The sequence below is a fragment of the Lontra canadensis genome, unplaced genomic scaffold (genome assembly GCF_010015895.1).
Source record: "Lontra canadensis isolate GAN:19392208 unplaced genomic scaffold, GSC_riverotter_1.0 scaffold55, whole genome shotgun sequence".
Classification (NCBI taxonomy): Eukaryota; Metazoa; Chordata; class Mammalia; order Carnivora; family Mustelidae; genus Lontra; species Lontra canadensis.
This window is the reverse complement of record NW_022631049.1, coordinates 4,260,927-4,285,211: the sequence shown is the minus strand read 5'-3', so window position 1 is coordinate 4,285,211 and position 24,285 is coordinate 4,260,927. Positions and strand designations below refer to the sequence as shown.

The 24,285-nt window shown below is 42.8% G+C and overlaps 1 protein-coding gene across 1 annotated transcript in view; it reads left to right on the top strand.

Annotated features, from left to right (window-relative positions):
• The window catches only part of SYNE2 (spectrin repeat containing nuclear envelope protein 2), a 332,142-nt gene that overhangs the window by 218,207 nt on the left and 89,650 nt on the right, over positions 1-24,285 (top strand). Inside the window, 14 exon segments of the mRNA XM_032875225.1 lie at positions 503-685; positions 3,119-3,250; positions 4,940-5,134; positions 5,991-6,065; positions 7,296-7,403; positions 11,484-11,570; positions 14,668-14,898; positions 18,875-19,057; positions 20,060-20,188; positions 20,717-20,838; positions 20,989-21,130; positions 22,444-22,575; positions 23,760-23,912; positions 24,035-24,244. Of these exon segments, the coding sequence (XP_032731116.1) occupies positions 503-685; positions 3,119-3,250; positions 4,940-5,134; positions 5,991-6,065; positions 7,296-7,403; positions 11,484-11,570; positions 14,668-14,898; positions 18,875-19,057; positions 20,060-20,188; positions 20,717-20,838; positions 20,989-21,130; positions 22,444-22,575; positions 23,760-23,912; positions 24,035-24,244 (2,082 nt within the window).

Sequence of the window (24,285 nt, the reverse complement as noted above, 5' to 3'; positions counted from 1 at the left end):
CTGATGCCTACCTCCCAGGATTATATAAATCCAAGTCTTGTTGGAGCAGATGTCAGTCAAGCAAAATATTATTTTATTTTTGGGACTTCGGAAATTTGGCAGTACCGTTCAATTCAAGTATTTTTTTAAGTGCCTCCTGTGGGAGGCCCCATGCTAGGCTCAGGTGCTCTGAATGTCAAAGACAGCACTTGTCCTTGCACAGCTAACTCAAAGCGCCAGTTCTGCAGAGAGGGACGGAGAAGGGAAGAGAAGGAAGGCTGGGGTGGTTCAAACACAGAACCTAGCCCTGGCAGGTTACTCTTGCCCCAGGCCTTCTTTCCTGAGACCTTCAGCTCTCTGGTCACAAGTGATCTGAGAATTCTTCTGAGTCTGAGGCAAGGAAATGCTTTAAAAATAAAAACTATAGATTAAAGACTAAATCATACAGTATTTTCATTTTGTACAGACTTATCAGTGGCCATTTCTTTTCATTGATGTATCATGCTTATCTGATGCAATTAAGGTCATACTTGAAAACATCCGTCCGGTGAAGAAAGCCATTGCTGAACTCATGTCTTACCAAGTGGAACTGCGGAGGCCCCAGGCAGGAATGAAACCGCTACCTGTGTTTCAGCGAACAAACCAGCTCTTACAGGATATTAAACTGTTGGACAATGTGACTCGGGAACAAAACGAACTATTAAGGGTGAGCCATTATGATGATGACAGCCAACTTGCTGGCTGAAAATGTGTGGCAAAAGATGGTTTTGTTTTCAGGTTTAATGGTTGGGTCGGTGAGATTCTTATGACCCCAAGATGCCGCCTTTGTTGATTCCTTTCTGTTCTCTTCCAGTATTATTATCCAGGAGGAGGCATTTGATAAAAGAGAGTATCTTACTGCTCAAATTCTCAGTTCTTAATCTTGTTCGGTCAGAGGCACTAAAGCATAGTTACGATCTGTTTGATTCTATCCTACAGTTATTGAAGACCTCCACAAGTAAATACTGTGGGGAGAGATTTGAACCTGAGCAGTATATTTGTAATTTCATGAGACGCTTACAGTAGCCAGCACCACAATAACCTCTCTATACATCTCAGTTCCTTTTCTATTAATCATCTCATTTTACTCTCTAACATATGATACAGATAGAGGAGGCACCTTGCCTGCCTTATTTTTCCATATAAGGGGACAAAAGTCAGAAGGTTATATGATTTGCTGAAAGACCACGGAGTTAACTTGTGTCCAAATTCATTTATGTGCAAATAAGACAGGAATTTGAATTTCTAGACTCCTGGTATCATTCATTCTCCATACCAGGGTCTCTTCCTTGTAACTGGTGACATCTTTCAGCCTCTCCCCAGAAAGTTGGTTTTTTGGGCGTTTTTTGTTTTGTTTGTGTTTTATTTTATTTATTTATTTTTTAATTCTTATGTTTTGACTGATCTCCAGGCCCAGGTCAGGAATAATTATTAGATAGAAATTACATTTTTCTTTGGTTTGCTTTACTAGATTAGTAACCACTTTCACAAGAACAGAAAGTTGCTGAAAGAGCCTTAAATTCCACAGATTTTTCAACTCCATTGGTAGATCCAACCCTACTCTCCCAACCACCCACTGGCTTTTCCTGATTAGATGGGCTGGAAAAGGAGGAGAAAAGGTTTCTTTCTCTTTTTCCCCTACTTCCAGCCACCACCTGATTATAGGGAGAAAGCTGCTCTTTGTCCCTCTTCAGTTTCATTCCTATTTAGCTGGCTACTCTGTGTTCTCCTAAGATTTGAAGATACTGTAACCTCTGGTTTGAGTCTTAACTCATAGAATCTCTCTGTCCTGGCTACTGACCAGCCAATGTCATTTCCTAACAACCACAGGGAGAAAAAAAATCAGGCGCTCTCTGTACTGCTTTTTAATATGATAAAGAGAAGAAAACAGATACAAAATCTGATCTATTCTTTTTATGCTTTTTTTTCTGCTTTTTTGGTTTCCTGGTCAGGAAAAGAAAATAACAGTTGTAACTATGCTTTTAAGTGGCTTCTTCATAGGATGAGAAGAGGGGAAATAGAAGAGGAAATTATATTTTGTGTCAAGTTAGGTCTCAAACTGTGCTGCTAAAATTTTCCATTGTTATTGTGTAGGTGGAAATACATCTCATGTATTTCAAAATTAAGTAAGCCAGTGGTAATGAAAATCATTAGAATATGGTACATTTCTTTTTATTTCTATTTTGGATATTGTAAGTGTCCTCATTATGGAAAACAAGACAAATTACTTGGTGGGGGTGGGTGGGTAATAGGATGTAGCTTGTTATTGAGGGCTGAGGATCAGGTGTGTACAGTGAACATATTTAGTTATTTCTAGCCTACAGCTAAAATTCTGATTAAATATTAAAGAAAATACAAGGAAGAATTCTACACTGGCCAGGAACTTTGAAGTTTTAAAAGGCGTTTTGCTTCATTGTGTAGTGTACCAAGGAAATAGCTGTCCTTTATCTTTCTATCATACTTGGAACATACAGTTTAGTACACAGATAGGTTTGAGCCTCACTACTTCTTGACACTAGATTTGGTGTGTTGTTCTGGTTAACTTTGCCATTTCCTCCTGCAAACTCAGACTGCTCGTTCTTGAACCCTCAACCTCTTACTCATAAAATGCACATCACTAATCCCAAGGGGCTGCCAGCTGAGGACGTGGTTCAGTGGGAAAGTTCATCATCTCTCAGATCACATGCCATTTCCACTCCGAATTAGTAATGTCACCTTTCTGTGTGGAAAGCATCACATGGAGCAGGCATTAAAAGAGCCTGTATTTTCATAAAACTTGGCAACTTCCTGTTAACGTGCCATAAAATGCTCCCCAGAATAAGCCCACTAAACCGGAAATACTTAAGAGCAAAGGCGTGTCTTACTATGCTTGTACTCCAAGCGCTGCTCAAGGTGTCCCGGCATCCAGTAGAGCAAGAAAGTCAGGCACCAGCTCTATTTCTCTCCGTATTTAGGCTACCATTTTCTCTTGCAAACAGTGTGGGTGTGTATTTGTTGTAATTGATTGAAACTTGTGGTGGGGGTGGACGTTGAAAGTAATCCATGAATCTAGTCCTTAGATTATGACAAATATTCTTCTTTTGGGGGTCTTATTTTATAGATCGTCATAAAACAGACTGATGAATGCAATGAAGACATAGAAAATTGGAAGCAGATCTTAAATAATTTTTCAGCGGAGTTCTCCCATGAAGGTGTATCACCAGACCAAGCTGCCAACCTGACAGAAGTACAGGTATGTCTCTTTCATTTATTTGCCCTGCAGTTCATTCTGTAATCACTCACCAAGCCATTGGTGTCTAGAATCTGCCTTTGGGATGGTATGATGTGTTTCTTCCTGCTCTCTTCCAATTGAAGGTACATTATGTGTAAATTCACTTTCCATTCCTGTTTCATAAAAGAGGTGCATTTAGGTCTGAATTTGCTCTGCTACTGAAGAAGCTGGTGTAACACAGGATATTTGAACAACCTGACTTTCCATCTCACTTTTTGAGATGGGGGCCAGGCAGGGTAGGTGGGCTGGGCTTTTTGTAGGTAAAGACCCTGAGCCTTGTTGTAATGAAGACATATACTAAGTAGTATTTCCATATGCCATAGTTAGCAACATCCTGTGGACCCAGTTATAGTGGTGTTCATATTGACTCTCTACTGCTAGGCTTTTTTTTTTTTTTTTTTTAATTTAGTCTTTATTTTTGAATTAATGTTTCTGTAACAAAAAACCTGAGTGTGTGCCAAGCGTTGTAAAGAGCCGCGTTTATCCTACTATCGAGCTGATTGGGCAGGCGAATGCTATGTTATTCCAAACCAGGTTGTGACACTTGCTAGCTGTGAGGTCTAAAGCGAATTACCAACAGAGGGGTCGAAGGGGACACACCTATTAGGTGATGGACTCAGTAAGGCAGACTCAACATTAAAGACTCAGTATGGTAAATCTGTTAAATTTCCCATTACATTAAAAAAATACGAGGACCCCAAAGAGCTTTGGTTTATGTGAATCATATCTACTGATAGAGAAAGAAATGAAAACTCAAACATGTAAAAATAATTTAGTTTATTTTAAAATAAAAATACACCCATTACATATTGATAGAAATAACATATTTTTATGGGAGAAGTTACAGTTTCCAAAAGAATATGTGGTGAGAGGAGTGACTTCGTTTTACATTTTTGCAAATCTCAAATGTCTGGCTCGGTAGAAGACAGCTAGGTTCTCGTCTGCTTCTGCATTCCGTCTGTTGAAGTATGTAGTTGTATTTGAAGTATATGAAAACAACCCAGCCTCTCAACAACATGTACTTGGAAAAGAAAGGAATATTTTAATAACCCTTCTGAATAATTGTAGAGATTCTTTGAAACTAAACTCCAGCCAGTGGAAGTTACTCCCAGTTTTGTCGTTAAATGGAATCCAAAGCCATGACATTGAACTTTCATGCCCTTGGATTAAGGTTCATTGGCCTGTTTGTATTTTGAATGGATCTTCTAACTGTGCATGGTTTTATGACATCATGCTTGATCGTGTGGAAAATTTTGTTTGGCCAGTTACACAGATCTTCCAAATATGTCAACCTTTCAGTAGTTGATATTTAAAAAATTCACATTTGCTAATATTAACACTTACCTTTTCAGAAAACTCTGTTGTGTTTTCTGCAAAACTAAGTGTTAGTATTAACAAATGTGAATCTGATGGACCGGGTGTCCAGTGAAGCTGAGTCGTCCTATGAGGGAGCTTATAAACCCTTGCCAGGTCATTTGGCAACACAGACAGGATGGGGAGGAACTGTACCATCCCAGACATTCACTCCTGGCTCTGCACACCGAATAGCATAGGACACTCATCACCCCCTTACACCAAATGATGCAAGCTCCTGGGGGCAGGCAGCAGCCTCAGATGGCTCACAGCGATGCAAACGCTCTTTCTGCACAGGGAGATATCGAAGGTATGGAAAAGCAGATTCTGAGTTTGAACCAGAAGAAAGAGAACCTGCTGGTGGACCTGAAGGCTGCCATACTAACCCTTCACCAGCATTTACAGCAAGACCAACCAGCATTAGAACAAGAAATGCCGTCAAGCGGAGCATCAGAGGAGGAGGGAGTGGCTGAGAGGGATTCTGAGTGGAAGGTGGGTAGGACTTCAGGCTAATGTTGGTCCCACTCCCCCACAGGAGTGCTGAATCGGTGTTATTTGTCCCCTGAAAAGCCTGTGGCATCTAGGGTGATGGCCTACGGGAATTTTTTTTTTTTTTTTAAAGATTCTTATTTATTTATTTATTTGACAAACAGAGATCACAAGTAGGCAGAGAGGCAGGCAGAGAGAGAGGAGGAAGCAGGCTCCATGCTCAGCAGAGAGCCCGATGTGGGGCTCAATCCCAGGACCCTGGGATCGTGACCTGAGCTGAAGGCAGAGGCTTTAACCCACTGAACCACCCAGGCACCCCTGGCCTACGGGAATTTTAAAAGTGGAGCTATTTGCCTGAGATTGTTCACTAGGGAATATAAATCCTCGGGCTGAGTCTGTTCTGAACTCAACCTGGAATTCTTAGGTCCAGGTTACTTGAGGTGTGAATGGAATTCCACGGGCAGGAGGGTGGGAGCATCCCTGGAAGGATCTTCATCATAACCGGTTAGCCCAGTGCAAAGTCAAAAATGGACCCGACCCCTCTCTAAGCCCACTTGGAGCCCACAGCCGTAGATCCCATTTTGAACTGTTGGAGGACGGGCCACAGGGAGCGATGTGGGTAAAAGGGATACAGGATTTGACCTACGTGCAAACACACAGCATTGTGTTAGCAGCTAACACTACTCATCCTTACGACTTTGTTAGAACAGATTGAAGGGGACATGGACAGTTGTCTTTCCTGGGCGGGCTTCTTCAGTTAAGTGAGTGAAGAATTAGCTACATAAAGACGCGGCCGGGCCAGGATCCTGGGGATGTTGACTAGCAAAGCGGCTACAAGTGTTGGTGCTGTGCCTTTCAGGTGAACAAAACCAGTTCCATGTCTTTCCTGCCAGCGCTCACGGAAGAGGCAGAAGAGAGCTCCCTGAAGAGCGAAGTAAGGAACATGATTTTCTCATTACATTGCATAAGAACTGATCGCTAAAAGAAGTTCAGTTCAATGGGAGGCTCTTAAAAAATGAATGGAAACACAAGGATTTTAAAATGTAATGCCGATGTTTTATAAGGGCGATTGAAGCCTTTCTCCTACATTATTAACGTCAAGTGCGTCTAAATCTACTTCTTGCCCGAGTGGGAGAAATGTAATTTAGACACACTCGTTAGCAGAAGGGAGGAGGTGAAGTTCTTAGTCATATCCTGACTTCTGAGTATATCTTCAGAAATTTGGAGAGTATGTTGCTGGGTTGGCACTCCCAGTGTGCTTTGTAGAACTTTATTTTTTCAGATTTGAATTTGTTTCCAGATTTATTCGTCTGAAACAGCATTGTGTTAGCAGCTAACACTACTCATCCTTACGACTTTGTTAGAACAGATTGAAGGGGACATGGACAGTTGTCTTTCCTGGTATCAATTTTCATTTCATACTTTAAAAACAAAAGTTATGATGGGTCTTGTGCCGAAAGGAAGAAAATTGCAGCAATCGGTCTTTTCTGTGTCTCACATGTAACCACTAGACACTTTCTCTGCTCATTTTATGGACTGTTAAGTAGCTCCACTCTCACATGGAACCACCGGCTTCCCTATAGACGAGGACAGCATGGAACAGAGTGGTAGGACAAGGGAGAGCGCAGCGCAGGCACGCCGTACGCTCAGACCACCAGACAGCTTCTTAATCTGATTATGCCCCTTCACGGCAGACGGAATAGTGAGAACAGAGGAGGAGCTGGGACCAAGAACAGACAGCCTGGGCGTGTGGTTCTAATTTAAGACCTCTATTTGTCTCTGAGCTGATACGTTTATAATATCCACTGTTTGTCTTTGCCAACAGCAAAACACATGTTCATCTGGCCATTATTTAAAGATAACATTTAAGGTTACATTTACCAAAGCAGATGAAATTCCTAAAGCGCCATTTTAAAGAACCTTCTCGAGAGATGTGAGCTGACTTCCAAATTTTCAGAATATCTTTTAGGCTTCAGGAAGGTCAACCGCATTTGGACTCCTGTGATTTAGTTAGCCAAAGAAAGAGGTGAAAAACAGAGGAGGTGGGGGATTAAGGGCTATGGTTACACTGCCTGATAAACTGAGTTTTCCAAGAGAGGTAAGTAGGATGCTGTGAGGAGGGTAGGAAATGACTTAGTCACTAATCCATTGATTACTGTGTTAGAACGGAGATAAAGCAGAGCCATCTTCTGGGTCTTGGTCTTTATTCTGGAAGCATGATAGGGATCTGGAGGAAGATAGAGCGTCCTCATCCTCTGGAACCATCATTCAGGTAATACTGAGCATAATGCATTTGGTGGTTGAGGGTTCACAGGGACAGTAAAGGATGTAAGTCCAAGGAATTTCTTGGTTGAAAGACTGTTAGGGAGGGAACTTGCGGGGGCTGAATTTGTTTTAAGTTTCTCACCATTACTTCTGCAGAAATTCAAAAACAGCCACGTACTTGCTTATTATTTGCATTTCTGTTGTGTACTCAGTGATAACAGGAGAGTATTTTCTGAGAATTCCATAGGCGAGAACTCAGACTAACATAACTCAAAGGAGCCCCTCTTTTTTTTTTTAAGATTTTTTTTTTTTTAATTTATATATTTGACAAAGAGAGATCACAAGCAGGCAGAGAGGCAGAGAGAGAGGGGGAAGCAGGCTCCCTGCTGAGCAGAGAGCCTAGTGTGGGGCTCTATCCCAGGATACCGGGATTATGACCTGAGCCCAAGGCAGAGGCTTAACCCACTGAGCCACCCAGGCGCCCCTAGGAGCCCCTCTTTAAAAGGTTCACCATAGTGTTTCAAAGCATTTGACACATCTCTCTTTTGGGAGTAGTTGGGAGAGGAGTCTCCCTTTAATCCTCTTTTTGAACAAGGTAGTATGTAACGTGTATTAATCTCTTTTTGTTCGTTGTGACCTTCCAAATCTTCTCCAGCCTCTCAGAATAAAGGGCAAGTGCCCTTACCTTGGAAAATCATTATAAGCTAATGTGAAAACGATGTTTTCCCCTTGTTCTGAAATATCCCAGCATCATCGCCACCTGCCTCCGTCTCCTGGCTCTGGTCCAGGGCTGCCCCCTGACCCCCCACCACCCCTGCCCCCAGGCCAGTCCTTTCATTAAACCTCAGCACCAGACTCTGCCTCATGACTGGTTCCTTCCCTCTCTGAGATGTAGTCAGTCTCCCCATCTCCAGCAAGTCTTTCTCCCTCGTGGCCCCACCCTTCTAAACCAGCGGAACTTCCCCAAAGCCCAGACTGTCTTAGAGCCTGCCTCACATGCCCGGAATGCCCTTCTCTCCCAGCCCACCTGTAGACAGCATGCTCATTCACCCACCAGGGCCTGTCATCTTCCACCTCCTCCAGGAAGCCTCGGCCTTCATTCTGGAAGCATTCTGAACCTCAGTTAGGACTTAGCACACTTTTATGCACATACGGACACAGTTCAGCGAATGGCAAGGAATTTTTCTTTTACGTGTTTATGTCTTGTACTGGGCTCAGCTTGGTACTTTAATGCATTGACTTTCTCGATCCTGCTTCCTGGGGTCAATTACTATGCTTCCTCTTGTTCATACCCCGAAGTCTTTACTGGGGGCTTCTCACCTTTGGCCCCTGATTATAAATCAAATTTTTGCCCCTGGCTATGTTTAAATTGCCATTGACTTCTAAAACATCAGTTTAGTGCCCCTTAATGAGTCCTAATCCTTACTAATCTCTCCAGTTTTAGACACTATCAGCATCTTTTCCTTCCTGAAATGCAGGGTTCCTTTGGCTTTCTAAATTCTGTGCCCTCTGGTCTCATCTCCCTGCAGCCCCTCCTCTGTCACCTTCTCTTGCCCCAGCCACATCATGGTGGACATTTGTCTGGTGTTCTGTCCCCTTCCTTCTCTCATTTCCCTCAGGGCAGTTTTATCTCCTCCTGTAGGTTTGGTAGTCCCTCTGTGCCAGTGATCCCGCATCTAGCCTCTTGTCTTGACTTTTCCTTTAAGTCTGTTTTACATTTCTATCTTGCTGATAGATTTCTCTTTTTGGATGTGTTTTCTTCATCTCAGATCATTTTAGCAACTTCCTTCAAAAACCGCTGCTTCTAATTTCTCCATGTCTGTTGATGGCACCACTGTTTCCTCAGAGTCTAAGACAAACTTCAGAGTCTACTCAGGTACATCACTTCTCTTGCCTTCCATGTCCAGTCCGTGGCCAGGTGATGTCCGTTCAGTCTTTACATCCTCCTTCCCATGATTTTGCCATCCTATTCCAGGCAGTTGTGACTCTGCCCTGGACTTCTGGAGTAGCCTTCTAATTGGTTTTAGAGCCTCCAGTTATTTTTCTGAGTGCATCTTTGTAACTGATGACTCTCCCTAAAACCATTATCTGATTACCAGTTCTGATTATCTGCTGAATAAAATGCATTCTTAGCCTTTCCAGATTTCACTATCCTGACCTCCCTTTCCAATTTTGCCTAAGCTTTACTTTTATTTCTGATTTGTACCTTTCTAATAACAGCCCTTGTTTTCAGTATAAGAAGCTGAAAAGTAACATTTTGTTAGTTACTTTTAGATGCTTTCTATATGTCATCTTGTTTAGTAATCACATGCATGAGTGAGGTCGTAGTAGTCCCACCTCGGAGGCTCAGAGAAGCCCAGTTAACTTGTCTGAGATCATGCAGCTTGTAACAAACAAGATTGGTCGATTATACTTTTCCTACCACATGATATTAATTATTTGTGTAGATATCATTTTCCCATTGTTTAACCTTGGTTAACTTAATAAGTGGGAGTGGTGGATCAAAGTATACATCCATTTAAGTGTCACACACATTATCAAACTACAAAGTTTGCCCTCTGGAAACACCGTATCAGTTTTATTCCTCACAGGAATGCATGGAAATGCCCCAGACTGACATGGGTTACTTTCAGTTTTAGCCAGGCTTATCCAGTGGTTTAAATGACATTTATGTTCTAAGAATGTTGAATATGTGTTTATTGACTTTTGTATTCTTATTTTTTTTTTAAAGATTTTATTTATTTATTTGACAGAGAGAGATCACAAGTAGGCAGAGAGGCAGGCAGAGAGAGGGGGAAAGCAGACTCCCTGCTGAGCAGAGAGCCCGATGCGGGACTCGATCCCAGGACCCTGAGATCATGACCTGAGCCGAAGGCAGCGGCTTAACCCACTGAGCCACCCAGGCGCCCTGTATTCTTATTTTTAAAGATATATTTATTCACTTGAGAGAGAAAGAGAGCACATGTGCACATGTGCAAGGGGGGGGTGGGGGGAGGAGGCAAAGGGAGGGAGAGTCTGAAGCCGAGTCCCTTCTGAGTGAGGCGCCTGATGTGGGGCTTGACCTCATGACCCTGAGATTATGACATGAGCCGAAACCAAGAGTTGGAACCAGGATTGGGACACGTAAGCGATTCTGCCACCCAGGTGTTCCTGTTTTGTATTCTTCTTTTATGAATTGCTTGCTCATGCCCTTTGACTTTCTTCTCTACATAGGGTTTGATGTTTTTCTTACTGACTTACAAGGATATATATTAAGGATATTAACACATTGTAAGCTATTATCTCAGTCTGTTCATTTATTTTTAACTTAGGTTATGATGCTTTTTAAGGTAAACATTATTATTTTTTTATGTTACTAATATTAACATTCTTTCCCTTTCTTGTCATGCTTTCAAAGTCCTTCCCCACTCCTACATTAGAAAAAGATTCACTTTTTTTAAAGAGAGTTTTTAGGATATAACTTTTACATTTAAATATTAGATACAGGGGCACCTGGGTGGCTTAGTTGGTTGATTGACTGAGAAGCTCTTAATTTTGGCTCAGGTCATGATCTCAGGGTTGTGAGATCAACCTCTATGTTGGACTTAATGCTGGGCATGGAGTCTGCTTGAGATTCTCTCTCTCCCTCTATCCCTCTACCCCTCCAACCCCGCTTGCACTGTCTCTAAAAATTAATTAGTAAATATTAGATACAATTAGAATCCATTATTAGGAGTGAGACAATGATTTGGTTATACTTTCTCATGAAATACCAGAATAGTTCCCAAATTTAATAAGTTAATCTTTCCCCCTATTATTTGAAAGGTGGCCTTTAGCATATAATTTCACTTAATTTTAGTTCTATTAATCCACTTAAATACAGAATTGTATAGATTTCCTTGTAGGTTCCTTATTAACTAGAGAGCTTTGGAAAATTCAAGTCTTTCAAATAAAGACAAACCTTAGGGAACTGATTTTTTTTTTCCCCCCTAACAAACCAACTTTTCTCTAAATGCGCCTGAGTTTTCTGGACATTTCTGCAATCAGGTGATACGTAAAATGAGCCAAGGCAGGAAGTTTTCTGGACTTCTGGTTCTCTTCTTTACAGGAGGCAGCTGAGAAAATAAGCACATGTGATAATCCAATGGTCCAAAGTCTTACACCAGACTTACCAAGTCCCAGCCAAAGAGAGGAGGTAAGTCCCTACCGGTAACAAGCAAACTGCTCGTGTACCTGGACAAGCACACAGAGCTGACCAGCTCTCTGTGTTTGCAATACTTTTTATATCAAGGCAAGAGTTCTTTGTCAACTTCAGCATCTTCATATGTGCTGGCAAGCCAGAAAACTGGAAGATTTGCCATCAGATAATGACCTAGCATGTAAGCATGGTGCAGAGCAAGGAAGGATTTAGTGCTTGCTCACCCTTAAATATCCAGAGCGAGCTAGCCTTTCCACCAACAGCTACTTCTTTCTTCTGTAGCTGTAACTTATGTAACAAGTTTGTGTACGGTGGTGCTGGCAGGGGGAGACTTAGAGATGTTTGTAGAATTGACTGTAAAATATTAAGGAGTAAATTCAAAGCGTCAGTATTTTGACATGAAATACAGCCACCACCAGAAAATTAGCTTGCATTTTTAACTGAATCCTGTTACTTCGATCAGTGGTGTGTCGATGCAGAAACGAAGCTGTGTGACATTCACCAAGCGAGAGCCTAACTTGGATGCTAGAGCATCAGCAAAGTCATGTGAAGAATGTGGACTTGTGGACCCCAAGGCATAATGAAGTCAGGGATTGAATCATGGTGGCCTGGCCCCCGAGCCCAGTAAAGGGTTGGGTATTACTAATTTACGGTTATGTGGTAGAGAAGACATAATTCTCTTTAACAAGAAATGCTTGGGGTAATACTTTTGAGCCCCCCGGACCCCCGAAATGCACAATCATAAAACAGTCACTTAAATCATTTCTGGTTTTAGAATTTAGGGCTGTCATTTAGAAGAGATATTTAGCAGGGGTGTAATTGTGGGGAAAAACTGTAGGCTCTGAATGGAAAGATGGCAGAGCTGTGTTACCTCAGACAAGTAACTTACACGTGGGCCCAAGCTTCTCAGAAGAAAGTGGTAAAATGGGAGGTGACTGAATTGCTTTAAGCATTAAATGAACTTAGGTTTCTTTGACTATAAAAAGGGGTGGGTGAACCGGTTACTGGCAGGTTTCCCAGAGCACCTTTGCAAGTGCAGTTTCTATGGTTGCAAATATTCTTTTTTCCCCTTCCGTTCACCTTTGGATTCTCTTCAGTGTCAAATAACTAGCAAGTAAAGCCCAGATTAGTTACCCAGCTTCCTTGTTTTCTCATTAATTCAGCGAGTTAGTGAAAAAGGAAAGAAACTTAATATTGCCATTAAAAAATGTCTGTGGCCCCTGATAGGTGCTCAACTAATGTTTTTGAATAAATAAAGAAGGTCGATGGTAAATCTGTTCTCACAGCCTAATTAGGTAATATTAATGATTGTTATTTGGGGTGAGGAAAAAGAGGATCCCCCAATCTTTGCCAGCAATATCTGAAAACTAGAAGTTAATTAGTTGACTGGCAGTTGGTGTCTGTCAGTAAAATCACACAACTGTTGCTTTTAAGAAATCTGGATTTTTAAAAAATCAGGATTAAAAAAGAAAATTGAAACCAGATGACTCCCAAGTGCAGACCCAACTGTGCAGAGAAGACTTTCTTCAAGAAAGGTGATTCTTAAATAAAAACATTGACTTGAAGGCACGGGAGAAATAGTGTTTTGTCAGTAAAGATCATACAGGTGAAGTTAATACATGGTCGGGGGAGCAGGTGCAACTCAGAAACACTTCTGCTAAGCCAGCTTTCCTAATACTCACCATGTGTGTGAAAAATGGATATTTTCACACCCTGCATGTTGTTGTTACCACTTGCCTATTTTGTTTACTTTTGTTGTACAAAATTCTGTAGACATTGGGAATTTTTCTGCCTTTGAGTTGAGTTAGGGTATACATTTGTGAACTGTTTTGTATTAGATGCTAACATGTAGTTAGCAAAGTCTTATATAGAAAATATTGTAGTTTATTGTAATCATAATAAATGCTGAGATCAATAATCTTGTAGAGCAAACACAAATTCCTGAAAGCATTCTCTAGAAGGGTTGATAGAATCTTTCAGTATTCCTGAAAAGGATGTGAGAAGCAAATATATCTGTGTATCAGATCTTTTACTTCCATATTGAAAATATCTAATATATATTTTTAAAGATTATTTATTTATTTTTCAGAGAGAGAAAGAGCACGCGTGCACACACACACAAACAGGGAGCATCAGGCAGAGGGAGAAGCAGGTTCCCTGCTGAGCAAGGAGCCCAGGGTGGGACTCCATCCTAGGACTCTGGGATCATGATCTGAGCTGAAGGCAGTTGCTTAACCAACTGAGCCAGGCAGGCATTCCTGAAAACATCTACTATATTATTAATAGAATACTCAATTTGGTATCCAGAAGAAATTTTTCTTTTGGATCAATAAGCCACCCAGGTGCTTCAGTGAGAACACATCTTATATCATGCTTGCTTTGTACTGTAGTATAAGCACCTTAACTCAGTAATATTTGAGTATCTAGACAGTGAAAGCAGTTTCAGGGACTCTCTCATAAAAACAGAAGAAAAATTTCCAGATTACCCCACTAAAGCTCGTTAGTTGACTCACACTACTTCTAACAGGGAGAAATTTAGATGAGTAGTAGCATGCATGTCAGGGGAAAAAAAAAGAAAAGCTACAGTATTTTAAAATCTACTTGTTGAGTGTGTGGCATATTTCCTTGTATCCCAGCCGGTGTGTAAAGAGCCTTTTTTTTCTGTTTGATCAGAGCTCACAGCAATGTAAGCATTGCTTAATCATGTGTCACACAAATTCAAACGCTGGCCAATTCGCTGCAAAGTTTCAGACACACACACCCACACACACAACCCTCTCACTCTCTCACCTGTCTCCCGGGGCCCACTCGCTGTTTAATGAACTGCGAAGCCCGTTTGTGTCCTCTGTGCCTGGGAACACCACCTGTGTACATGCGGATCGGCTGCTTGGAAACCTGGAGCACGAGGTCACGTGATAGTTGCTATGAGTGTGGAGGTGCATTTTTCTCTTCTTTCTTACTACTTCTGCCCTTATTTACTTGTTTTCTCGTAACTGGGGAAATGCTGGAAGTTCCCAGCCTTTTGCAAGCTCAAATCTGCAAACTTGGGATTCCATGGCTTTTCACTGCTGGCTTATCTTTGGGTTTATCTTAGGGTGCCACACCTTCTCTCAAGGCTGCTGGTCTGGGCTTTTCCGACAAGCAAGGAGCTTTTGAGTCCACGCTGGAGAAATCTGGGCCCGGGCCTGCGGAAATCCTCCATGCCTGCAAGACCCAGGTGGCCGAGCTGGAGCTGTGGCTGCACCAAGCCAACGTGGCATTCGAGCCGGAAACGTTAGATGCAGACATGCAGCAGGTGGTGGAACAGCAGCTGGTAGGGTGCCAGGTAAGGCTCCTGGGTTGGAGTTCATGGCTGGCCGCTTCACCAATCACCTTCCAAGACTGGGTGAAGTTCTCTTAAAGCAACAGTGTGTTTCTTCCTGTTACTCAGACCCCTGTGTTTATTTTGGCCTCAGGTTTTTGTTCTTGGGGTACTTATTTGAGATTTATGGAAGCAGAGTATTTGGAGAGACCATAGTGGCTAAAATCTCCGAATGTAGAATCCGGATCCAGCTCCGTCACGTTAACTGTGAACTTGGGGACCTTAGCTTTCTACCTCATTTTCCTCATGTGGTCAATTATCTCATAGGACTTTGCAGGGTTCAATGAGATAAGGCACAAGAACCAGTGTCGGGTATATCAGGTATATGAGAAAGGCTCAGTGAAGGCTGTTACTTGTATTCATAGTAAGTCCTTAGAACTTCCATTCTTCTGAAATGAAACCAAATAGCCTGACTTGCAAGATCACAGATACAGCATGAAAGGCCTTTGCTGCTATTTTACTGTGAGTGCTCCTACTCTCACTGGGGGAGTGGTGGGGTGGTGGTGGGGGGGAGACGGGGGACAGGGAAATAAACCTCCCTGCCTTTAGTCATTTTGAGTAACATTTGCTGGCTCGGCTGAGAGGATGGGATCTCTCCGTCCCTCCAGGGAAAAGCTAGAATGATGACATCACCACAGCATAATCCAGTGTCCCCAAGGGTGGTTAGATCACCCTTGGTCCAATATCTCAGCCTAATTGGCTCATTTGTCTGCCATAGTGGACACCAGGAATGAGGACATCCTCTCAGAGTGCCCCCTTATCACTGGCCCAGCCACAGCAGAACTCCTCCCATGATAGCCCATTGGAGCTGCGGGTTGCCCCTCCTTGGTCATCCCCCTTTCCGCACTAAGGTCCACAACCCTACAGTATCCATGCCTGCTTCATAGGGTACCCAGGTGGATAGGCTGACCTCCTTCCCCAGGAAGTCCCCACCTCTGACACCCAAAGTCAGCTCTTGATAGGGTGGGTTCCCTTAAATGCTGGCACTACTGCGTGCCTGATGAGGCACAGAGGAGTCTGAAAAAGACCGTACCACAGCACTGAGCAGTGTTGTGCTAAATTGCACCTGAGGTGTTGAGATGTTGAGTCTCAGCCATGCAGAGCTCTCCAGGATAGATTTGCCCATTGATTGCTTTGCAGACCGGATGGACCCCATGCTGATTTCCTTGAGCACCACCAGAATCCTCTTCTCATGCCCCTTGTAGGGAGGTCAAGGATTTAGGGGCTGGCAATGGAAAGACATGACCACAAGGTGGCAGTAGCACACAACAGGCTTGCTTTGGGTAACATTTTGGCAGGAGCTCAAGGCCTGGGAAAGTCCCTCTCTCTGTAGGCGCCCTTCCAGAGGCTGTGGCAGGGAATAGAGGTGGGGCCATGACCTGGAAGGGAAGGAAAGCAGAGGAACTCCCAGGGGAGCAGGGAATCCAGAGGGGCTTGTGTGCCTAGGTGATGTCAGAGAGCTCCAGAGGGCAGCAGAGGCGAGGGTCTTCCAGACCCCAGAGTTGTGTGTTGACGATAGGGAGCAGATGTGGGTCCCACTTCAAGTTTGGTGCCAGTAGGATTTGAGCTGATGGTTCTGGCCTGCTGTGAAAAAGTAAGCCCCACAGGGGCGCCTGGGTGGTTCAGTCATGATCCCAGGGTCCTGGGATCTAGCCCCACATTGGGCTCCCTGCTCAGCAGGAAGCCTGCCGCTTCCCCTCCCACTTCCCCTACTTGTGTTCCCTCTCTCGCTGTGTCTCTTTCTGTCAAATAAATTAAATCTTTTAAAAAAATTAAGCAACATAGGGACCTAGAGAGGGGCCATCTTTGGCTTATTTGTAGAACATCATGGCACATAAAACTTAATCTTGATATATATAAAAAGCCTTCCTGTAGAAAACATGAAGTTTCCAGTGGGAACATGTCCAAAGGACAGGAGCAAACAGATCAGTCAAGAAAAAAAACTATATTTGGTCATTTAATATTTAAGAAGAAATGTTCAGCCTTGATTGTTAGGAACGTGTGAATCAAAACAGCTGTTGTTTTGTTCCCATGTTGCCTTGGCAAAAATTCTGTCGTCCTGGAAAACTCTGGGTGCACTATTCTGTGATTGCCTCAGTGTTTGGGGAGGTCAGCTATCAGAATATACAATGTCCCATCTTATTTGACCTAATAACACCATTACTTTAAATGTACCCTCTGAAAATAACCCAGAAAGAAAAATATTTGTGGCAGTGTTAATGACAAATATGAAGGACTGGAAACAGCTTAAAGGCTTCCCAGTAAGGAAGTTACATGAATCACGGAATATCCACTTGCAGCTAGCAAAGTGGGAATCACGAAGCATATGTCTATAGACACGTGTAAAAGTATAAAGTACACATAAAATAGCTACATGGAAAAAAGCACAGAATTGTAGTACACTCTGTAGCCACTGTAAAATCTATGATTATGTGTTGTTTAAGTGTAGAGGAGTCTGTAGGATACAGGTAGTTTGCTTGGATAGTGGAGTTACAAGAATACATTCTTCGAAAATCTTGGTTTTGTTCTTATAGATTTTATTTATTAGAGGGAGAGGGAGAGAACAGATGGGGGGAGGGGTAGAGGCAGAGGGAGAAGCAGACTCCCCGCTGAGCAGGGAGCCCAATTTGGGGCTCAACCCCAGGATCCTGGGATCATGACCTGAGCTGAAGGCAGACGCTTAAGGACCGAGCCACGCAAGTGCCCGTGTTTTTTGTGTTTTTTTGAGATTTTTTTAAGTAATGTATAAACCTACCATGGGGCTCAAACTCATAACCCCAAGATCAAGAGTCACATGTTCTGCCCACTGAGCCCGCCAGGCACCCCTGAAAATGTGTTTTAAGCATAGTTTCTCCTTCAGTTTCTCTCAAAGCGCGGAACTTGTTCCTAGTTGAGCAAGTTTTAGCGCACGCAACCCCAGTGCTGAAGTGGGACTCTGAATGCCGGTATTGCTTGGTGTGTGCTCAGCCGGTTGGCGTGACCGCTTGGGCTTCAGAGTCCCAGAGAAGGGCTAACTCGACCTGTTGGGGAAGAATACAATGACGGTGACTTACAGGGAAACTTACTTCATCTAGAGGATTTATTTTTAGATCCGTGTGTAAGTTGGCCAGTTGTATCAATGACTAAGTGTTTTAGGTTCCAAATTATTTCTTCTGTCATCTTCTTCTGATATTTTAGAAGTTTATTTAACTTGAAAAAGAGAAGGGAAAGAACCTTCCAAGAGTTGTGTGAAATTCTTTTGCTATTACTACGACTCGACTCTTGGATTGGAACAGGAAAAGGTTAGGAAAGTTTGGGATGGGGGGAGGGGTGGAATAATAATAGCATAGACTGTGTGTCAAGCACTGGCCAGAGTGCATGGACTTTAACTCCTATCTCCTCCGAGTAACCCTAGAAGGTAAGTTCTGTTAGTACCCCCATTTTGCAGATGCCATGAAGGCGCATTCATGCAAAGTAAGGTGTTCAGGTTTACCCAGCTGCTAAGTGGGATCTGAACTCAGTGGACTTCCAGTGTCTGTGTTTTTGTTTTTAAGTTTGTTTGTTTGTTCATCTAAGTAATCTCTGTATCTAACATGGGACTCGCACTCACTACTCTACAGGAGTCACGTGCTCTTCTGACTGAGCCAACCAGTGTCTGTGTTCTTAACCACTGTGCTATGCTGGTTACATTCAACTGTATTTTCTAAAGGGATTATAGAGTCACTTATTTTAGATTATTTTGGAGGGTGACATCTGCGGTTTGGGGTTGGTTTGGCTGTACCCCCGTCTGAAAGCTCAAGAATTACGTGGGAATGGTTGTTGTTTTCCTAAGGCCCCTTCTAATCTGTGGTTCTGAGACTTATTACATATACTAGGTAGACAGAGGGAATCTAGCTCATTTTAGAGTGTAATGCTTGTTCAAGACCAAAACCATGAACACTCCAGTGACTGTGTTTCCTAGGCCATGCTAACTGAGATTGAGCGCAAGGTCGCCTCCCTGCTGGAGAGCTGCAAAGATCGAGGGCCGGGAGACAGTGGGGCCACTCAGCAGGAGGCCGAAGCTCTGTCTGTGAAACTAAAGACTGTGAAGTGCAATTTGGAAAAAGTCCAGATCATGCTTCAGGAGAAACACAGCGAAGACCAGGTAAAACACGGCCACGTGCAGACATGTGGGGGTGGATGATATGGGAGAGCTACCAGGAAGGAGTCTGGCAGAGGTGGTGAAACAGCTACTGAAGAATTCCACGGAGTACAGAAGATGGAGCCTCTTAAAGCTAGAAGGGGTGGCCATGTTGACTCTTGTTCCTGATCCCATTTTACCTTGTGGTTTTCCTACCTGGGCTGCTGTTGGTGACAGTGTAGGTTTGGTTTGGGTTGGTTTGATTGGATGGATGGTTCTTGCTAGTAACAAAGCAGTGGAAGCTTTCTTCATAAAAGAAAGATAAGTTTTAAAGAAAATTTGTGATTCCAGTTGACTGGAAAACAAAGCTCTTAAGAAGATTAAGATTTGATATCAGGAATATAAAATGTGTTTCCGGGGTCCTTCTCGTTATTCATTTACAAATATATATACTGATCAAAGTATCCTACAGTTACAGTGTTCTTGTGACTTTGAAAAGACTTCTACGTTTATAAATGCAGATACGCATCTATGAGTAGGGTCTAACTATATGAGATTTGTGTCTGTACTTAGGAGATGGTGGTTCCTATTCAGAGGACTTAGAGTCACAGAAATAAGATTGGCTGGATATACACAGGCTTCATAGTTCCCCTTTCATCCTCGTGTGTTCTCTCTTTTTAAACAAAGGTTCTGGGCATAAGGGAAATTTGAATGCATAAGCATAACTATCTTTTTTTTTTTTTTTACTTTGTTCTTAAAACAGAAAAGCAATACATTTCCTGGCTTTTAGTAATTCACTGGATGAATTACACTGAGGAAACAGGAGGGCCGCATCATCAAATACAATGGTTTTTTGCAGTTGTTTTGAAATAAGTACATGAAATCATAGCATATAATTACAGTAAATACCAAAATACAGTCACTTACTTTATATAAAACTTGTCCATCATGTGGTCTCATTATTAGAACTGAAATAAAGTGGGTCTTTTTTTTTTTAATACTCCACCATCATAAATTTTTTTGCAGCATTCTGCCATTCTAAAGAGACCTTCAGAGCATCAAAACGATTTCCAACCAGATAACCTTTCTTCATTTGAGTCTATTGTAACCGAAAGGCCACAGTTCGGCAGACAAAGAGATTTCCAGCAGCAACAGGTAATTGCAGATAGGAGGATAGGAATAAAGCTTTCTGCATGGACTCTCCCTTTGAACTAAGTACCAAACTGCCATTGGGGTGTTTCCTTATGTGCCTGGATGGAAAGTGTGGTATCCAGGTGTTCCTGCGTGTTGAGCGTGTGCGGTATGAGCTGCTTTGCTTTCGTCTTCTGCAGGTGGGGGCTCTGACTGTTACTTCATTAACTTGCACCTTATTTCAAACTAAGCAAATACCTTCAAGGTCAACTTGCTTCTGTAACTGTAACATCTCTCTCCCTATTGTTTCAAAATGTATTGACATACTTTGGGGAATTTTCCATGTGTGTAATGTGTATTGTATATATACTTGGTCATTCTGTGAACATTTTAAGTAGGTTTTTGAGAAGTAAAAGTTAATGAGAATAAGCAAGCCAGAAAATGAAGTAGTAAATAATAATTGAGGAAGTGGCTCAGAATGAGATCTCAACAGAAGAAATCACTGGCCACTAATTGAAAACTTTGGACCATTTGAATCTCCCTCAATTATAGGTTCTGGAGTTAAAACCAGTGGAACAGAAAGATTTCATCAAACTCATCGAAAATAATGCCAAGAAAATGTGGCCCCAGCATTGCCAACCTGATAAAGATACAACTCAGCAGTCATCTGAAAGGTAAAACATTTTTAGAGTTGGACGTTCAGCTCGTTTTATGGCTGGGAGAGTTAAGAGCATTTCTTTTTAAATCCCTTGTAAAACATGGCTGAATGTAATAAAATTTCTGTATGTTGATGATCCTTTTCACCTTTTATTTTTCTTTAACAGCGTTTGGGCATCAAACCCCGAAAACGATGCTCCAGACTCTGTCTCGTCAGCTCAGGGACAAAGTGGGGATAAGTGGCAATATTTACATCACGAACTCTCATCAAAACTCGGCCTCCCGCTACCTAAGCAGGTACGGCCTCAGGTCAGTACATGCCTACACAGTGTAACTAATAAGCACGTTGATCTTTGAAAATGCAACAAACATTCACCACATACACATCTCCGTTCTGCTTTACGTAGTCCTTTATTTTCAGAAAGCGAAGAATTCCAAGTGCATTTTTTATTTGACTCACCGTTTTCGCCCTCCTGGAAATCTGCAGTAAAGGCCACTCCTTCATGCTTCTGTGGCACCCTGAGCTTCCCTAATCACGGCTCTTAGCGTCCTGTGTGCCTGTTGCTTTGTCTGTGTTCCGCATTGGGTATGCCCGCCTGGTTCACATTATCAAGTCGCAGTTTCGATATGTTAAATGAATAAAGGAATGAATAATAGAAGTTTTAAAAAAACACTTTAAAAACAACACAGCGCTGTATTACTGTCATCCCTTTATCAAGAGCTAATTTGCATTCTGGTGTGCCAGCCCCTGTTGCCAGCGGTACCTGCGTTCCACCAGCACGCTCTCTTACTGCCTCGGCCGGTTTTACTCATACCACTCCAGCTGCGGCTGGATTTCTGTCTAACCAGGGAGCCCATGAGCAGAATAGCACTGTTGCTCACAGCAGTGAAGCTCTTGTGCCTTCAGTTTTGCACTCACGCTGCCCAGGCAGATGTTACCTGTCTTTTTCCCAGTTCTCCAGTCTGGTGGGAACTTTTCAGTGTAACCTGTTAATGTTGAGTTAAACTCAGTGGTGGGGCTTCAGTCTTGGTTTCTCCTAGTCATACACACCGTAACATGTATGTGGTTCTCTTTCCAAAGTAGAACGTCCTCAAGAGTTCTTTCCCCCAGGCAGAGTCAGGTACTGCCTCACCCTGAGCTTTGTCCTTACTCATGTTCCAGCCTGAATCTTTCTCTCTGCTAAAATCGCAGCGCATTTTTAATACTTATTTAACTTCTCAGTAATAATTCAGGAGGCAGATCTGTCCCTGGAGGTGACTGTGCTGTATTCCAAGAGTTGGCTGTATACCTGGGGCCTACCCGTAAATGGGAAGAGAAACAGCTCACCTCATCACGTGAGGGGTATTGCTACTAAATTGAAAGATTAATGATTGTACTCTATTTTTCAGGTGATGCTTTATTTCCCCCCATTTTGATACCTAAATGGATCCTCAAGTGCTAAGTAAAGCTTTTCATGACCTTTCAAACCTGTCCACAATATTTAAGATTTAACTGTTTTGTCTGACAGGTGACAGGGTAGCAGAAAGCATGATGTGACGGTAACACGTGAAGGCCATTTTGCTGTTTTCCAGTAACATCACCAGGATCTCAAATTGTAACAAGGCTTCCCTTTTTCATATAGGTTGCCACAAATATGAGTGTTCTGCCCAGTGTGAGTGTGTATAACTTTAGATACCCAACAACTGAAGAATTGAAAACATACACCACACAGCTAGAAGACCTGCGTCAAGAAGCCAGTAATCTGCAGACCCAGGTAGCAACATCACATTATGTATTTTCCTCATGGCTGTATCAGAGAAGGGAAATGGGACGCTGTGAATTAGTCAGAATTGTCTTTATTGAATAAACAGTAGACTCATAATGGAGTGGATCCTAGAATTGCAAATAGAATCTCTTGCCAGCTCACATTTGGTAGTGGCTGCCTAGAGCATTGTGTACAAAGGCTTCTGAACCCACGTCCAGGATTGCCAGGAACAAGCAGCATTGTGTTTTTGTTTTGTTTTGTTTTGTTTTTTTAAGATATATTTATTTATTTTAGCGATAGAGAAAGAGAGTGAGGGAGGGACAAGCAGACTCTGTACTGAACACAGAGCCCGACATGGGGCTCAGTCCCAGGACTCTGAGATCATGATCTGAGGCCAAATCAAGTGGATGCTTAACCAACTGTGCCCCCCAGGTGCCCCCAACAAGGATCATTGTTGATTAGTATTGTCTGCAGTGGTGCTCTGTGATTGGAAGGGGGAGGAAGAAGGGGAGTATTGACAAGATTTCCAACCCTGACTAGATTTATGTTGAAATGGTATGCTGGGTCGTGTGCAGTGTCTGCCAGATAAGACAGTAGGAAACAGAGCCCAAATGGGGCTCATTAGAGCTTTGGCTTGCGTCTAAATTACTTGTAACTGGTCAAGAATTCAAGGTGATCGTGGGTTAAGAAAAAGAGGTGGCTGCAGCAGCTTATGCTAAAACATAAGGAGATCTGTGGCTCCCGAACTCGCCAGGGCACCATGGCACCACCCTAGGTCCCCTCCTTGGAGGCATACTTCTTCATCTTCATTTTATTTATTTATTATTCTTCTACCTACTTCAAGAAGTGTTCAAAACAACCACATTTAAAACAGTGTAACTTGTGGGGCGCCTGGGTGGCTAAGTGGGTTAAAGCCTCTGCCTTCGGCTCAGATCATGATCCCAGGGTCCTGGGATTGAGCCCAGCATCGGGCTCTCTGCTCAGCGGGGAGCCTGCTTCCCTTCCTCTCTCTCTCTCTCTGCCTGCCTCTCTGCCTACTTGTGATCTCTGTCAAATAAATTAAAAAAAAAAAAAAATCTTAAAAAAAAAAAAAGTGTAACTTGTAATCTTCAACAGAAATCAGGGAAAATTTAGGCATAGGAAGGCAAAGAATCCTAATGATTTTACTTTCTCTTTTTTTCCTCCTGATTCAGGAAAACCCGACAGAAGAAACATACATAAATTTGGATAAAAAGTTATTTGAGCTCTTTCTGACCCTCAGTCAGTGCCTTGGCAGTGTGGAGGAGACACTGCAGATACCTGGGCTCTTCAGAGAGGATGTCTGTGCGCAGCAGGTGCACTATGAGGTAAGGAATTTCCAGCAAGCCCAGGTGCTGGCCATTGCTGCAGGCAGCCCACCGTTTAAGCCCAAGCAGAAGCCTCTTAAGGTCAGAGTCCATTCCCTGTGTCTTCCTTCCTCTCTTCGCAGACGCTGGCTCTTGAGTTGAAAAAACTTTACTTAGCTATGGGTGACAAAAAGAATGACCTTGTGAAAGCCATGACCTGGCCCGGGAGGAACACCAGTTTGTTTCTTGAATGTTTCAACAACCTCCAAGTCTGCCTGGAGCACACCCAGGCCACAGCCGCTGCTAAAAGCAAGTCCCTGAAAGCTGGCCTGGACTATAACCGCAGTTACCAGGTACGGAGCTAGGCGCTTGGCTTTCTTTGGCACTGTTTTAG